Here is a 16,491-nt window from a genome sequence, read left to right on the forward strand (position 1 = left end):
TGGCAGGGCTCATTACAGGTGCCGCTTTTGAGCAGCGGCCCACAGTACAATGTATGAGCCCAAGCGCTCTGCCCTTCTGACGTACAGTCAGGAACCGTATCCATGCCTCCGCTTTCACCGCCCGCCGCATTCTACAGGCGGCCACCTGGCCTAGTGCGGAAGGGCAGCCGCAAGCACCAGAGCTTGCGTAAGCATATGTCACAATAGATAAGCACACCTGCGTGTCCTCTCCGGCCTGTACTTGCGCGCGCATCGGCGCTTATCGCACACCGCTTCTTTGTCATATCTCTGCAAGAGTCAGCAGACCAAACCAACAGCACACGGTCCACTAGAGTCATTTATGCGCAGCCCTTGCCGGCCGCCCGCGGTATAAAAAGAATACAACACAGTAATTCTAGCCCTATCAGTGTCCCTTACTCGCGGGATTTAGCCAAGGAGCGCACAGCAAAATTGCCCTACCCCGGCCTCCCATGCACGTTACACGCATGCACACCAGACATGCGCAGCCAGCCGTAACTCTGAAGGGGCCCGCCACTCGGAGGGCAACTACTGCCCCCCCAAAATAGATCCTCTTTCAGCCTAAATTCTCCGTTGCATTTGTCAACGCAGTCAGCCTACCTACGTAGCCTATGGCCTGTCAGGTCCCAAAGTCCAAGAGGGCTACCCGCCGGACGCGTCCGCCGCAGCCAGTGCCCACCAAGTGCCCAGATGTTGTCAAAAAAACAAGTCAGCATCCGCGGCCCGCACTAAGCCCTGGCAAGCAGCATTCGCCGCTTAGTAGGCCAGGTTGCGAGAGGCGCCGGAGCCGGCAATGTCCACGGAGCCCACGTCCTTCTCCTTGAAGAACAGCAGCTGCAGGCAGTACGAGGCCATGCGCTCCTGCAGCGGCAATAGCAGAAATGGATAGGGGTTAGAGGGTCAGCAAGGCGAGCAGGAGCGGGGCGTCATCAGCAAAGCAGCACTTCATTGCCCAAGGTGCCTTGCGGCGGTTGCGCCGCAGCAGACCGGCCGCACACACCCCGCAACCCCATGCGTCCAGACCCCATCCCATCGTGACGCGCATCCCCACCACAGCCCCATGCCCGCTCCCTATTAATTACCCACTCACCAGCAGCGGCAGCTTCTGCAGGCCCGCCAGCGGCGAGCTGGATGCCGACAGCTCCACCAGCTTGGCGTTGACGTCCACCATCTTGTTCAGGATCTCAAAGAAGCGCGGGTCCTCCACGTCGGGCACCACGGGGAACAGGCGCTCGGTGGCGCGGTTGGTCTCGATGATCACGTGCTGGTTGAACTGGCGCGTGTTGAGGCCCAGGGACTCGTAGAACTTGGTGCGCTGGTGGTCGTTCAGGTACATGGTGATGTAGACCGACAGGCAGAAGAACTTGGACCAGAGCTTGGCCTCAAAGGTGTTGAGCAGCTCGGGCTTGGCCTTCAGGCAGGCGGCCAGGAAGTCGCCGTGGCGGTTCTCGTCCTGTGTGGGGAGGCAGGCGGGGTGAGGCGGGAAGGCATCAGGAGCAGTCGTGGGGACGAGGCAGGCGATGTGTGCAACAAAGCAGGCAGGGCATCGACGACACCCATCCCTACCCGTCCCTCACCCCATCGCCGGCCCCGGCTAACACCCAGGCGCCAGCCGCCCTCCCCTCCCTCCCCTCCCCCACGCTTCTCCCCTCCCCTCAGTCGCCCTCACCTGGCACCAGTTCTCAAAGTACTCGAACAGCGGGTAGAACTGGTTGTCGGGGTTGCGCTGCAGGTGGCGGTAGATGGTGATGTAGCGCCAGTAGCCAATCTTCTCCGACAGGAAGGTGGCGTAGATGATGAACTTGGGCTTGAAGTAGGTGTAGGTGCGGTTCTTGGTCAGGAAGCCCAGGTCCAGGGCCAGGTTGAAGTCCGACAGGGCCTTGTTCAGGAAGCCGGCGTGGCGGGCCTCATCGCGAGACATGAGCAGGAACCTGTGTTGGTGCGTTGCCGGGGAGTGAGGGTTGAGGCGGTGGAGGGTGAGGCTGGGTTGGGGTGAGGTGGGCAAAGGCGCAGGGACGCCGTTGCCGACCGACCCAGATCGCCTGCCTCATTCGGCGCCGTCTGCGTTTCCATGCATCTACACAGTCCCCGGCTGCCGCCGTCCCACACCATCCAGCCAGGCATCCCCGCCCCGCCCCGCCAACCCGCAAAAATCCCACCCTCGTACAAACGGCATTGATCGCATCCGCACAGCCGGCCAGCCGCGCGCTCGCACGCCGCAATCACTCACATCTCGGCCACCTCGGGGCTGGAGGCCTTCATGCGGCGCGCCAGCTCCTTGTACAGCAGGAAGCCGCTGAACTCGGCGGTGCAAGAGCGCTCCAGGAACTCAATGAAGATGCGGCGGGTCTCGCCAGTCACCTTGTCGGCGGCGGCCTGGGAACAGGCGTCGGCAGAGGAGGGCAAGAGAGCAAATGAGTGATGCGTAGGCAGCACCGGGCTCATTTTCGGTACTTCACAGCAGCGTCGCCTCGCCTCGCCCCTGCCTCTCCTTCGCCTTGCGCCCCCACTCCTCACCTTGAAGGTCTCGTTGCGCACAAAGTGCACCTTGTTGTAGTCGTTGCGGAACTCGTTCAGGCAGGCGTTCAGCTCCTCCATGTCCAGGTTGGGGTTAATCTCCTTGCTGAACAGCTGCTCCATCTCGTCGAAGTCTGTAGGGGAGGGAGGGAATTGTAACGGGGCGGTAAGGGGGATGTGAGAAACGGCACGGCAGGGGCGATGGAGGAAGGCAGACGGGATGGGCATGGGCAAGGGTGAGGTGGGGTTCGGCCAGAGCCAGGGATTGACGAGTGTTGCGGAACTAATGCGTACGTAGACCAGAGCGGAAGGCGGAGTGGGCTTGCAGGCGCGTGGCTGCCGGGGCGGTACAGGGGTGTTGCACGACCGGAGGGGCTTTGGGGCGCTCACCGGTGGTGTAGAAGCGGGGGGTCAGCAGGGTCTCCTTGGCAGCCACCTTGATGCCATCGCGCATGGTCTCGAAGCCCAGGCCATCATTCAGGGGGGCAGCGCTCGCCTGCACGCGCACGGTGCTGCGGCGAGGGCGCGCCACGGCTGCCGAGCTGCGCGCAGATCAACGCAGGCGAAATTCGTTGGTATTAGTACCAGCGTCAAGAGTACCGGGCAAGATCAAGAAGGGAAGGCTTGGCCGCTAAGAAGAACAACTCGGTCGGCCGCACGGAGTCCGATTGGTCGCGACCGCATGCAAACACGCCAAGCACAAGGCTGCGGAAGTGTCTTCGGGGGCCCAATTGCTCACCGGAAAGGCTGGCGGGCCGAGACGCGGCCGGAAGCGCGCTGCTGCTTCAGGGTGGTCTGCATGATTGCTCTTTTCGAGAAGACGAGACGACAACGAGGTCGGTGATGAGACTACGGCTTGCAGATTAACTTGGTTGCTAACGCTCTAGCGGCACCCTTGGATCAGGGGCTTGCAGGTCGAAAACAAGGAAGAAGGCCGCTCCGGAAGGAGAAGACCGACCGAAACTTCACGCCGACTGGTCACTGAGAAGAGCAACTGGTATGGTTGGCCTGCAAGCGCGGGGAGTATTTGTAGTGCGCAAGCCTCACCGAGATGCAGGAGCCAAGATTGAGCGAGATGCATCGCGGGGGGACGCCGCGCCTGTACCTGACGCCACGCCGGCCCCTCGCGCCGGTACCAGGACGCCCCTCGCCTAGATCCGGCTGCCCGAGGCTCGTCGTGTACAGCCGCAAAGCCAATCAGCAACCAGACACCGTTTTACACCTACATACCCGCAAAGAATGGAGCGCGCAAGCAAAGACGCAAAATTAGCTTGAGTCTCGTCCTAAAAAGCGCCCCCTTACGTTTTCCCGCACCATGTTCAGCCCCCACACTACAATGTAATGATGTCAGCCCAGTTTACTGCTACTGTGGCTCTCTGGCGACGACGCACCGGAGTGCGCTCGTGCGCGCGGCCGCAAGGACCGCATAGCCAAGCTGTTTAGCTGAACCGGTGAAGCCCAATGCAAGCACCACAAAATCAAACGCCGGGCCTTCGTGCTGTCAAGCCCTTTCCTACGCTTGCACTTTTCCGTCGCTGCTTACGCAACGCGTTCGCGTGCAAGAGGACAGCTTCAAAGAAGCATTTCATGAAGCCAGCGCCGTGCGCTTCTTCCGCGGAATTACCTAGGACCAGCGTTTTGCTATGCAAGCTTACGACGAATCCCCTCGATTCGTTGTCAAGAGCCCTTGGATCTTTGCGCCCAGCGTGCACGAAATTGTTAGCCTATACCGTGGAGTAGGCTTAGGTGACCCAGGTGTCGACGAGTCGTCGGCAAGGATACAGGACATGCGGCATGTGGGGGGCGTTCCGATGTGTCAGGGCCCCGCCCCAGTTTTCCCAAAGAGCCTCGCTCGGTCGCGCCTTCGGGGCGCTGTGCAGCTCACCACGCGTTTGCAGGGTCGCACAGGGTGGGTGAGTGCGGGTCTCAGAGGTATCGACTGGACATCCACACGCGCGCTGCCCGGGGTTCTGTCCCTTGTCTACCTCAGCTGATCACCCGTCTCTAATCTGGAAGGTCCTGCCCATAGACAGTGATGTTGCACCCCAGCACTCCAGCAGTGCTCGCCTGGCTTGCTTTTACAAAAGAAGCCGCTGCCGGCATCTGCCCAGGTCCCTGCGTGCTCCCAGTTCTGTCGCGCGACGACGCCGCCAGCAGTCCCGCACTCTACGCACACAATACGGCCACTCCCTCTCGACTTCAAGGGAGTCGCCAAGGTCCTTATCCCTTGGGGCCGTTAGCCCCACTGGCGACCGCCACACAACCCTGAGTATATCACATTACAGCGCTGATCGCCTTGCAGACTTTCAAAACAGCAGCGGACCACGACTGAACGGCGGGGCACACGCACGCTAAGAATCTTGAGACATTACAACACAGCCTACCCTACCAACGGCGACGCGCCACTCGTTAAAAAGCCAGCACCGGCGGCAGTAGCAGCAGAAGCATCAGCGGCGGCGGCAGTAGCAGCACCCGGCGGCAGGTGGGTGCGCAGCCACTGGCGGGAGCGCAGGTCAGCCTGGCGGATGGGCTCGGGTATGCGGTGCAGGCAGCAGCGTGCCACCAGCTCCACCGCACTGGCCAGGCTCAGCCGGTGGCCTGTGGCGGAGGGCATCAGACACATAATCAAGGCAGTCAGTCATGGTAGTCACCGACACAGAAGCAAGCTTGCAAGCAGTCCGCCGGGGTCGCTTGAAGCGGCATACCGGAGCTCCGCAAGACTCCGCCCGCCCTCCCCAACCCGCCCCCAACCCGACCCAACCTCAGACAAACCCAACTTACCCACGCTGACGAACAGCGGCCTTCGCGAGGCGCCCGGACACAACGCTGCTCCGTGCACCGCCCCGCTGACGCCGCGCAGCGGCACCTGCACATCCTGAGGCGCCACCGCCGCCGCAGCCGCCCCTTCAACCGCGGCTGCAGGTTTCCGGTGCGCTTTCGCCCCGGCTGTTGTTGTTTGCGCGGCTGTGGAGGCGCCTGCCTTGCCCGCAGCTGGTGGATGGTCCGTAGCTGTTGTTGTTGTTGCTGCTGCTGCTGCTGCTGCTGCTGCATCCGACGCACCGGGCACAGGTCCCTGGCCTCGACGCTGGGCCTCTGCAGCTGCCGCCTATCCGATAGGGGCGCGGCGGGTGGGCGCGTTTGTTGTGGGGGAGATAATGTACGTGTGGGCATCACCCCTGGTGGGTCGTGGGTCTCAACTTCAAGGGAGAAGTTTGTGAATACCAGCCCAAACTAAATCGAGCCAAATGCAAGAGAGCGAGGAGGAGAGCGTGGCATATGCTTGACAAGGGAGTGGCACGCGACAATAGTCCCCATCCCCGAAATGCACCGAGTTCCCGGGGGGTTGACCGCAGCAGGGACGCGGGCATAAGGACGCCGCACCAAAGTTTGGGTATTTGCGCCCTCGTTCCCCACCGCTCAACTTGACTTCACCTGACCTGACTGCAGCCCTGCCGCCGACTTGCCCTTCCCCGTCACGCCGGCACCACCATGCCCCCAACCAGCCACTCACCTGCAAGTCCGCCTCCTGCCCCCGCGCCTGCTCCTGCCCGTCCTGCGCCTGTCCCTGCTTCGCCTGCGCCTGCTCCTGCTGCTGCGCCTGCCGTCGCGCCTCCAGCTGCCTCCGCACCTCCCAGCGGTCGAGGCCATCCACCACCAGCAGGTTCTTGGCCACACCCACTGCCGGGTAGCCGCACACCACACCCACCTGCGGGAAGGCATAGGTGTACGCATAGGCATAGTCACATGCATGCGGTAGGCATGGGCGTACGGATAGCCATGCTTACATGCAGGCACATGTGCGCACAATCGCATATGCTGTCGCATACTCGAAAGCTCTTGAAGAGTCGACCCCTTCCTCCGGGTGCTTTCCTATTCACACAACTATGCACACACGTAAACACGCACACACACTGTCTTTGCGCTACGTTTTCCTTGCGCTTTAAAACACAGTCCTTGTTTTCCGTGTGCTCTTTACCACACGCACCTGGCAGGCGCTGCCGCACGCGCGCGGGTGCAACACGCCGCAGCCATCCACCAGCAACACCTGCGGCTCCAGCTGCAGCGCACGAGCCCGCACCCGCTCCAGAAGCACCTGGGTGTCAACACAACAACAGCCGCAGCCGAGCCATCCACGTCGCGGGACACGGCCAGTTGCGAGGCGGGGGCGCAAAAGAGCGCATGGAGCGGCGATGCAGGTAGGTGCTGAAGGAGCGAGCGTGTGATGGCAGGGCTGCGAGTTCCGGCCCCCACGCAAAGCCACCACCACTGCGTCCCCAGCCGCGAAGCCCTTGCGCAACCACCCACCAACGCCATCACAGGTATCCCCGCGTCACGACCACCCGGGCCCCGTGGCCCCGCGGCGCGGACCAGCCCCTTGGTATGGTATTCATAACGCCCCGCCTCGCCCCGCCCCGCGCCCCTCACCTTGTAGGCGGCTGCCTCGCGGAAGCCCAGGAACCCGGGCAGGTAGGGGATGGCCAGGTCCACGGGCTGGTAGTCCTCATACAGCACCGCCATGTCCTGTGGGTGTGTGGGTGTGTATGTGTGTGTGTATGCGCGGGAGTTTTGAGCGGGGAAACACACACACGCCCTCCCGCTGGACAGTCCGTAATCCTGTCGCACGGTTTGTCCAACAGCCCAGCCGGCAGCCGCTCCATATCCGCTGCTGCTGCGCATTGGGAGCTCACCGGGTAGCTACAAACCACCAGCGCCGCCACCCCAGGGCCGTGAGAGGTGGGGCCGCCGTCCTCGACCCCGTCTTCGTCCTCACCGCCTGCCGCGCCCTCGTTCTCCCGGGCACCCGCCGTGCCGCTGCCGCTGCTAGCCTGCTGCAAGGCTGACCCCTGCCCCTGGTGGTCGCCCCCCTGCCCGTCTACCGGGCACGCAGCCAGCGACTGCTGTCGTTGGCCCTGGCGCTGCTCGTGTGTCCCTTCAGGCTGCCGCTGCGCCTGCTGGGCTGGGCTTCCACTGCTGCTGTTGCTGGGCTCAACCTCCACAAAGGAGATGTCGAGTCCACCCACTCGCTGCAGCAACTGTGTGGATGGGGGCAACAGTCGAGTGTGGGTGGGCAGGCGCACGCACCCCCGCAAACGAAAAATGCTAATGGCAGCGTTGCGGAGAGCGGAAGATGGGTTCGGAGGCGGGCACTTCAGTCACTGATTCAAGTTGGGGTTGTGTGCGAGTGGCGTGACAGCAGTTTATATCTCTCGAGCTGTCTAGCCCTTGAACAGGTCTCTGGGGCCTCCGCGCTACCGTGCAGCGGATGGCCTCACCGGAAGGCGCCCTGTGGCGCCACCCTCGCCGCCCAGCCCTCCCGCTTCCGGAAGTTCCGGGCCTGCTTGCTGTTGCTGCAGGCGCCACGGAACGTCATCGACCACGACCACCTGCCGTGCCATATCCAGCTGCTGCCTGGATTGCCGTTGGGAGCATGGCGAGAGCAGGGGCAAGGACCGTGTGAATTAGCGACATCTCGGGATGGTGCCGCGCGGCCTATGCGAAGGTGCTGACTCTTAGTTGACTTACTGCGTCCATTCCGCTATTAGGCTTGCTCTGGACTCTGCATACGCAATATACATGTTTGAATAGGGAAACGGCGGGCGCTTTCAGAGCGCACTCCGCAAATGGAATGTCGTTTGACAAAGTCGGCGTTGCCAAGCTACTGCAGGTGTCCTAATAAGCATTTATGTGCATGTAGACATAAATTCTGTGCTGGGAGCGGCGCGCTGGAAGTGGAAGGATTCAGAGTCCAGGGCCCAGCGGACCCTGGATCCCGGGGGCCCCGCGCCACGCTGGCAGCTTGCCGGCTTTAGCCCGTCGCCCCCGCTGATCATTGGTGCATCTTGCCAGGGCGCGCATGTGGCAGCCTGACGTATCGGGGCTATGAAAGGTGCCCGCAGAGACACATGCACAGGTCCACCATCCCTGATTCCCTGCGCCGTTTACAACCAGGCTCTACAGCCCTGTCTACAGCCCACCCCCGCAGGGTTGCGGACTCATTCTACACATCACTCGCTGCACTCGCGCGCGCCCACACCTGCTCTGCTGCAAGCTCGCAATACCCATCGCACCGCTGTGCCCCGGTCCTAACGCACACCTGCCTTCGCTCCCCGCCATTGCCTGCCTGCAGAGTGCAGACTGCGAGTCTACTCTACAACACCTCCTACGCCCGCACACCTGCACTGAGCACAAACCCTAGCAACCCCACACTTTGGTGCCACCACTCTGAATGTCTGATCCCCTTTTGCGCGCGCATGCATACAAAACCGCTTGCCTGGCCAGATCGGCACTTCTCGCTCCGCCTGAATTTTCCTTCCGTCGAAATGCCTGTAAAAAACCTGGCTTGATACCTACACCTGCCTGCACTGACTCCTCACAATGCACCACCTCCGCGAACACAGCCGCCATCGTCGCCATATGCGAAGCACTCACCTCTCCCACCTCACCGCTTCTTCCGGTCCTTGCTGCCTCCCTCCTTGCCTGCAACCTTCTTCTCCTTTTCTTTCTCCTTCTCCTTATCCTTGCGCCCAGCCTCCTTCGCCTTCGACTTGCCGCCCTCCTTTCCGGCACTGCCGCCGGCGCCGCCCTCCTTACCACCGCCCTGCGGCGCCGGCGTCGGCGCACTACTCCTTTTACCCCCCTCCTTTCCGGTGCCCTTGCCGCTGCTGCCATTCTTGCCGCTTTCCCCACTGCCGCCACCGTTTTTGCCGTTGGGCGGCGGCGCGGGCGAGGGCGACCGGGAGCGGTTGGCGGCCGCAATGCGGTCCTCGTGCCAACGGTCGGCCTCCGCAGTGGCACGTGTCTTCCACACGTTGTAGTAGTACGACACGATCTCGCCGCGGCCGTACTGCAGCGCGCCGCCGTTTGAATCCTGCGGTGTACGGCAGTACGGCAAAACACGGCGGTGAACGGTGCGACGGCTATGGCTGCCACAGGTGCTGACAAGTCGCTGGCGTTTCGGGCGGGCCGTGTCCCTTATCTGTTGCGCAACAGTCACGCACACGCACACGTACACAATGTCACAATCTATACATACACACATCTACACACTCTACACACACACACATGAACACACACACACACACACACGCACACAAACCCGCACACCCGCTCACTCTCAGCAGCTGGTCCAGGTTGCGGTCGCGCTGCTGCATGCGCGCCGCGAACGCCGCCTCCGCCTCGCCGCCCCAGCAGCGCCGCACGCGGCAGCCCATGGCGTCCACACCCAGCACCTGCACGCACGCGACGCACGCCAGCACGCACGTGTTCAGGCCCAGGTGTGGAGAGGCCAAACACACCGCTCGCCCGGCGCCCCGTGTGAAGGAGGACTGGTTGGGGAGTGCCGGACACAGGAGTCGCTCAAGCAGCGTGGCTCCTGAACACTGGGCTGCACGCCTGGAGCCCTGCCTCCCACCTCTGCCCCCACCGCCCCCACGTGGCTTAGTCGGGACAGGTACAAGCTGCCCAAGACGGTCTACCGTCTACCACTTCCTTAATTATCCACCCACCCCGCCCCACCCCCAAGACTGATCTGCTGCAACATCCTGCAAGTAACATCATCTCGTCTTACATTAATCACGCATTGAGCCCCACACCCTCACCGCAGTCATGTCGCCCAGTCGGGCGTCCAGCACTCCCAGCGTCCGCCACACTGCCGCCTGCCGCGCCGCCATCACGCCGCCGCCGCCACCTCCATCTCCACTTCCGCCTCCATCTCCTTCACCACCAGCCGCCGCCGCCGCCGCAATCGCCGCCAGCTGCGTACGCGTCTCGACTGCAATGTCCAGGTCCCATGGGAACAGCTTGCTTGCGGCGTCAGCGGCGTCCTCCGCTGCGTCCGCCAGCCTCCGCCGCGCCTCCGCCGCCTCCGCCTCCAGCGCCGCCAGGGCCAGTGCGGCAATGCTGTCCTTCTCCAGCCTCCGCGAGCGCCGCCGCTCCGAAGAACGCAGCTCCACCTCATCTTCCTCCTCCGATCCGGACCCAGATCCGGACTCGGATTCGGACTTTGATCCTGGATCCGAACCGGATTCCTGGCGCGATTCCCTGCCAGCCGCGGGCGTGCGCTCCTTTGGCCGGGAGCCGCCGCCGCTGCCGCCGGCCGTCCCTGGCTCTTGCCGTGGCCGCCGCAGCCGCTGTGGCCGCTGCGGCCGCTCCGGCGCCGGCTCTGGTTTGCTCAGAGCTGCAGCAGCTTCCGCCGCCGCCTCCTCCGCAAGCGTAAGCTCTGCCTCCTCTTCCGCGTCCGCAGCTCGGCTCTCCTCCCCCGCGCCCGTGTCCGCCGCCGCGCTCTGCTCCGCCTGCCGCCCCGCTGCCTGCTCCTGACCCTCCGGCTGCGGCGCCGCATCACCAGCAGCCGCAGCCCCCGCGGCCGGCTCCGCATCACCAGCAGCCGCAGCCCGCGCTGCCGGCTCCGCCCCCTCCTCCCGCTTAGCCTCCGCCGCTGCCGCCTTAGCTTCCGGCGCATCCTCTGGCGCCTCCGGCGGCACCTTTGCCTCCGCCGCCCCGACCAAGGCAGCGGCGGTGGTGGCCTCAGCGTCACATGCCGCTGCCGCGCCGCCCTCCTCAGCAGCATCCTCCATGCGCACATCAGCATCGGCCGCAACCGCGGTGGCGGTCGCGGCAGCGGCAGCAGTGGCGGTCGCGGCTGCGCCGGCGTCGGCGTCGGCACCGGCATTTTCAGGAGCAGTTGCGTCTGTTTCCATCGGCTGAGGCGCAGGCTGTGCGTCAACAGGCTCAGCAGCTGCCTCCGCCTCCACCTCCACCTCCTGTGCAGCTGCCTCCGCCGCGCCCGGTGCCTCCGCCGCCTGCACGACTGCTGCCGCTGCCGACAACGCCTTGCCCTCCGCCTCCTCCTTGACCTCCACAGCCACCTCTGTCTCCTGCCGCTCAGCAGCTTCTACAACCGCGCCCGCATCCACCTCCATGAGTTGAGGCTCCGGCTCCGATTTTGATTGCGGCTCAGGCCTTGGTTGCGGCTCTGGCTTTGGTTGCGGCTCCGGCTTTGGCTTCGGCCCTGACGCCTCAAGCTTGACCTCCGGCTCCGGCGCTGCTGCCGAGTCCATGGCGGCTTCAGCGGCAGCTTTGGTGGCAGCAGCCTTAACCTCGCCAGCCCCCGCCGCCTTAGCTACTGCTACAGCTGCTGCTGTTGCGCCGCCGTTGCTGTCGGCACTAACTTTTACATCAACGTCGACATTAGCACAATCCTCGGCGTCAGCGTCGGCCCGCGCGGCGACAGGAGATGCACTGCCGCTGCCGCCAGGGCTGACCGACTTGCTGCCGCCGCCGCCACAGCCACCACCGCTGCCCTCACGCTCGCCGCCCGCGCCAGCCCCGCCGCCGCCGCCGCCGCCGCCGCCGCCGCCGCCGCCACCGGCGTCACGTGCTGCGCTGCGCGCCCTCGTGGTCCTCAAGGAGCCGCTGGCGGCCGGCGGCCGCGCCGCACCAGCAGGCCTGCTGCTCCCGCGGCCGCCGCCGCTACCGCCGCCACCGCCGCCCTCGCCCTTCTGTCCACCCGCCGCCGCTGCCGCCGCCGCTCCAGCCGCCGCCGAGGGCGGCGGCGGCGGCGGCTTGCTCCAGTGCCGCTCCCACAGATCTGCATGCGCCTGCCGTACACTGGCGGCGGTGGCGTCCGCCGCCGCCGCCGCCACCGCCGCCGCCGCCTCGTCCAGCGGTTGGGCCTCGTGCACGCACACGCCCATGCGAGCAAGCTCGGCGGCGGATGGGCCGGCCGCACGCCGCGCCGCCAGCTCACCGGGTGCCGGCGCGGGCGGGTTGGGGCACTGCGCGTTTGGGCGTGTGTGTAGGGTGGGTATTTAATGCTGAAGTAGAGCATTGCCAACCCAGAACAAAAGATGGTACAGAAAAGTGTGTTGAGGTAGACAGCAGGCGTAGGGGTGCGCGCATCGGTGGGGTTTACATTCATGATTAGGAAGAAGAAGCGAAGTTGTAGAAGTTGCAGGTATGGGGGACGGAAATGCATGCAGTAGCCAAGGCAGTCAATCCCTTGTCGCGTACTGCAAGTCCAGCCGCACACGCCCTCGCCGCACCCACCTGGAACAGCGGGCCCCAGTACAGCCGCGGCGCCCCCAGCTTGCGTGAGAAGGCGCAGGAGGGCACCACCTGTGTGTGTTTGTGTTTGTGTAGGGTAGCCGTGTTGTGACGAACGGAGTCATAAGAGCACAAGTATCAAGCGCTACCGTCCAACAGGTAGTCACGAAAGGGGTGGGCACTTGAGGCGTACGTGTGGATGGGTGACACGGTATGCTTGGGTCCCCCCAGGGGTCCCCCAGGGGCCCTCCAGGGCTGCCACAATACCGCATGCTGAGGATGGCATCCACTCCTCCACCCACCTGCGAGCAGCCCACAGTGCTCAGCGCCGCGCCGCGGATGCTGTCGCCCGCTGCGGCCGCGTCCGCCGCCGCCTCGCCTGCCGCCTTAGGCTTGCTGCTGCCCGCTTTGGCCGCTCCTCTACCCTCCTCCTTGCCCGCCGCCGCCGCCCCCTTGCTGCCGCCGCCGCCTTTGCCGCCGTCCCTGGAGCCCCGGGCAGCGTCCTTACCAGCACCGCCCTTGCCGCCGGCCTCCTTGCCGCCGCCTTCCCTGCCGCCACCTCCCGCCGCCTCCTTCCCGCCGCCTTCTCTGCCACAGCCGCCGCCTTTTGCGAGGCCGTACAATAGCCGCCGGCAGTAGCCGCCGCCACCGCCGCCGCCACCATCAGACGCAAAGATGCCGCCGCCATCATCATCGCTGTCATCGCCGTCGTACACAAAATGGTCATGGTCGCCGTCAGTGTCACCCGGTTGTGAGCTCTCGGCTGCTAGTGCGATGGCGGCGCCTGCAGCGGCAGCGGCCAGCGGCGGCGGTTGGATGTAGCCAAACACGAGGCCGCTGCCGCCATTGCTGCCGCCATCATGCGCTTCCGCCGCACCCTCACTCGCGGCCTTCACCACCTCTGCAGTCGTGGCCTCAGCAGGCTGCGCCGACGGCTCGAATGCAAGCCGCGTCGCCATCCCCATCCCCACCGCCTTGCCACACCCGCTTGCGTCGCCGCCGCCAGCGCGGCCGGTGCCGCTGCCGCCGCCGCTGCCGCCATGCCGCCGGCCCGGGAAGTAGATCGGCGCAGTGCGCGGCGGCGGCGCCGCCGGCGGCGGCACGGCGGCGACCTGGCGGCGGAGCGGTGCCGGCGGCACCACCGCCACGCCCGGCACGACGGACGTCAGGCCGGACCCCTGCAGCGGCGGCAGCCGACCCACATGAGCCACCACGATCGATCCCGGGTAGAACGACATGATGTTGCTGCCTCGCAACGGGTAGTAGGAGTAGTCAGGCAAGCCGCAGCCCAGGCCGGCAAGGCTGATGCGACCGGCGGCGGCGGCCGCCGCCGCCGCCGCCGCGGCCGCGGGCGTGATGCCAGGGACGCCGCCGGCAAATCCGGTGCCGCCAGCTCCGGCGGCCGCCGCCGCGGCTGCTGCGGGCTCGGCGCCACGCGCCGCCGGCTTGCTGGCTTTGTGGCCCTTGCTGGCACCTGCTGCTGCCGCCGCCGCCGCGGCAGTGGCGTTGGCGGCGCCAGCCTTGCCGGTCTTGCCGCTGCTGGCGTCCTTTCCACGGTCCCGCGGCGCCGCCACCGCCGCCTTACCAGCCCCGGCGCTGCCCGCCGCCGCCGCTTTGGCTCCTTTCGCCGCCGCCGCCGCCACCGCCATGTCAGCGCTGGCCGATCTACGGGCCGTGGCGGAACTGCTGCGCGTCTGCCGCTTGGCACCGCCGCCGCCGTCGCCCGCCACGCCCGTCGCCGCCACCGCCGCCGCCAGAACCGCCGCCGCCTCGCTGTCAAGCGGCTCTGGCGAGCCGCCGCCGCCGGGGGCCGCCGCCGCCTTCCTCTTGCTTCCGGCCTTCGCTGCCGCAGCCTCCGGGCTCGCCGCCTCTGCCGATCCCGCGTCAGCCGCGCCACTTGCCCACGCCGCCACGGCTGGCGGCAGGCCGCCGCCGGGGCTGCCCAGGGAGGTGGCGCGCGGCAGCGCTCGCGGCCGTGCCGTCGGCTTGTCGAGCAAGCTGGAGTCCAGCAGGCCCTTTAGTTCCTTAATGAGGGCGTTAGTAGTGGAGCCGTGCCGGCGCCGCCGCTTGCTCGGCCGCCCCTCGCCGCCGTCGGCCTCGCCGTCGGCTGTGTCGGCGGTTGCGGCGGCAGTGGCAGCGGGGCCGGCCGCGGCGTCCGCTGTGGTGTCCGCCTGGGCGCGAGATGGGGCCGCAAGTGCAGGTGCAGGTGCAGGTGCCGACGCCGGCACGCCAGCCGTCACTGCAGCTGCCGCCGAATCAGCTGCGGCTGTGGGCGCGTCCTGCATATCCGCGTCGTCCTGGACGGCGAGCCCGCATGTGGCCGTTGCTGCTGCTGGCTTCGCAAACACTCCTGCTGGCCCGCCCTCGGATGCCGCAGCTACCGCTGGCCCTGCTGCTGCTGCTGCTGCTGCTGCTGCTGCTGCTGCTGCTGCTGCTGTTGCCACTGCAGCCGCGTAAGAACCGTCCGCCGCTGCTGCGCCCAGCTCCGCGGTAGACGTGTGCGGCGGCTGTCCCAGCCGCCCTCCACCAGCAGCTGCTGCAGCCGCAGGCGCAGCCGCAGCCGCTCTCCCGCCAACGCCGAGGGGCGCCTCCTGCAACCGATCTGTGCTCGCAGCTATCGGTGCCCCTGCCACGGCCGCGGCGCAGACCGCCGCTGCCGTACCCGGGTACCTCTCCAACCCCACGGCGACTGCAGCTGCAGCCCGTGGATCGTTTGCAGCCCTGCTCATCCCGGGCTCGTTGGCGTGCCCCGAAACGCCCTCGCCTGCAGGCGCACCAGCAGCGTCGCCAGCAGCCGCACGAGCAGCCGTGACAGAAGCAGCGACAGAAGCAGCAGCATGCTTAGAGCTGGGCGGTTCGGGCCGGGGACCGGCGGATTGGGGGCCTTGCCCGGTCGCTGCCGAGGAGTCCGAGCCTGGCGCGAGCTCTGCGTCCACCGAGCGAGGGGGCCAGCCGGCCAGGCTGGGGGAGGCCAGGGCCGCCCGTTGCGACGCGCCCGCTGCATCAGTCGCAGCATGGCCGATGCTTGGTACTGGGCTCATGTCGAGGTCATCGCTCGCATGGCTGCCAAGAGCGGGCGCGCTGAGCCCGGGCTGCCCCGCAGGGCCATCGGCAACAGGGGGGCCATCTCGGAGTTCTCTCTGCTCGCCGGGAGCGCAGGCGGCTGCAGCTCCAGTTTCCATGTTAATACTGCTTGGCAGAGACCTCGTAGTCACAAAGATATGGTCCGACGTGCTCAGGCGCGGTGCCCCAGACGGGGCCCCAGGCTCCGGGGGCCCCCGATGCCCGCGCGAAGTATACCGAGTTCTTCGCCTGCGCGCAGTCCTGACAGAGGTTGCGTTTGATACTGACGCTAGCCACTACTTATGGTGTTTCCACCCTCAGGTTGCAGGCGGCTAGAGACTCATGCCCAAGTGCGCGCGCTAAGCTGCGAGGTTTGAAGTCCTATGCGAATGGCCAGTCTCGCGTACACGCGACTAGGTTTTAAGTATCTATAAAGCAGAGACTGCGCGATGCCGCTTTGAAGGCTTGCGGCTGGTCCATGCACTCGCCACGCCCCCCACCCCCCACTCCCCACTTCACGCGTCCCCGCACAGGCGACGGCATTCCGGCGAGCTCGCTTTGCCCACCTGCATGGGCCCCAGCCCCCGGCATGATGCACGGCACCCACTCTAACCTTGGCTACCTTGTGACCTGGCAGTCCGGTCCCTTCGCGTTCGATCCTCAGGTGTCAATTAACGCGATGGCGACATGGCTGGGCAGAGCCACGTGCCCCAGAGCGAAGCGACATCGAGGGGTTACATGGCCAGCGAACAAGTCACATCACCATCGGTACCAGGGGGATGCAAAGCATTTACCCAAACCGAACCTGTCTGACGTGTCTGTGCCTACGTGCGTGCGACCGTGCGTGCGTGG

The 16,491-nt window shown here is 65.8% G+C and overlaps 3 protein-coding genes across 4 annotated transcripts; all 3 read right to left on the reverse strand.

The window, feature by feature from the left end:
- On the reverse strand, nt 1-4,530 carry CHLRE_07g346050v5 (uncharacterized protein). 2 transcript variants are annotated; one of them, XM_043064459.1, is made up of 8 exons: nt 3,766-4,530; nt 3,275-3,543; nt 2,926-3,077; nt 2,536-2,669; nt 2,249-2,394; nt 1,688-1,949; nt 1,109-1,471; nt 1-879 (listed from the first exon to the last, which is right to left on the reverse strand). In XM_043064459.1, the coding sequence occupies exons 2-8, from the start codon at nt 3,334-3,336 to the stop codon at nt 775-777; spliced, it is 1,224 nt and encodes a 407-aa protein (XP_042923027.1). In that variant the 5' UTR covers nt 3,337-3,543; nt 3,766-4,530; the 3' UTR covers nt 1-774. The 2 variants fall into 2 exon arrangements, with proteins under 2 accessions (XP_042923027.1, XP_001692557.1); XM_001692505.2 differs by having other exon boundaries at nt 3,641-4,430.
- Nucleotides 4,531-4,601: 71 nt separating this feature from the next.
- Nucleotides 4,602-8,230, reverse strand: CHLRE_07g346100v5 (uncharacterized protein). The gene is made up of 8 exons (XM_043064460.1): nt 8,059-8,230; nt 7,809-7,944; nt 7,224-7,568; nt 6,961-7,056; nt 6,521-6,628; nt 6,047-6,241; nt 5,317-5,641; nt 4,602-5,133 (listed from the first exon to the last, which is right to left on the reverse strand). Exons 2-8 carry the CDS (start codon nt 7,929-7,931, stop codon nt 4,916-4,918), a joined length of 1,410 nt encoding a protein of 469 aa, XP_042923028.1. The 5' UTR covers nt 7,932-7,944; nt 8,059-8,230; the 3' UTR covers nt 4,602-4,915.
- A 232-nt stretch (nt 8,231-8,462) lies between these two features.
- Nucleotides 8,463-16,060, reverse strand: CHLRE_07g346150v5 (uncharacterized protein). The gene is made up of 5 exons (XM_043064461.1): nt 12,879-16,060; nt 12,580-12,648; nt 10,134-12,308; nt 9,648-9,764; nt 8,463-9,403 (listed from the first exon to the last, which is right to left on the reverse strand). The coding sequence occupies exons 1-5, from the start codon at nt 15,756-15,758 to the stop codon at nt 8,975-8,977; spliced, it is 5,670 nt and encodes a 1,889-aa protein (XP_042923029.1). The 5' UTR covers nt 15,759-16,060; the 3' UTR covers nt 8,463-8,974.
- Between the last annotated feature and the right edge of the window lie 431 nt (nt 16,061-16,491).

Source organism: Chlamydomonas reinhardtii, chromosome 7 (genome assembly GCF_000002595.2).
Source record: "Chlamydomonas reinhardtii strain CC-503 cw92 mt+ chromosome 7, whole genome shotgun sequence".
Taxonomy (NCBI): Eukaryota; Viridiplantae; Chlorophyta; class Chlorophyceae; order Chlamydomonadales; family Chlamydomonadaceae; genus Chlamydomonas; species Chlamydomonas reinhardtii.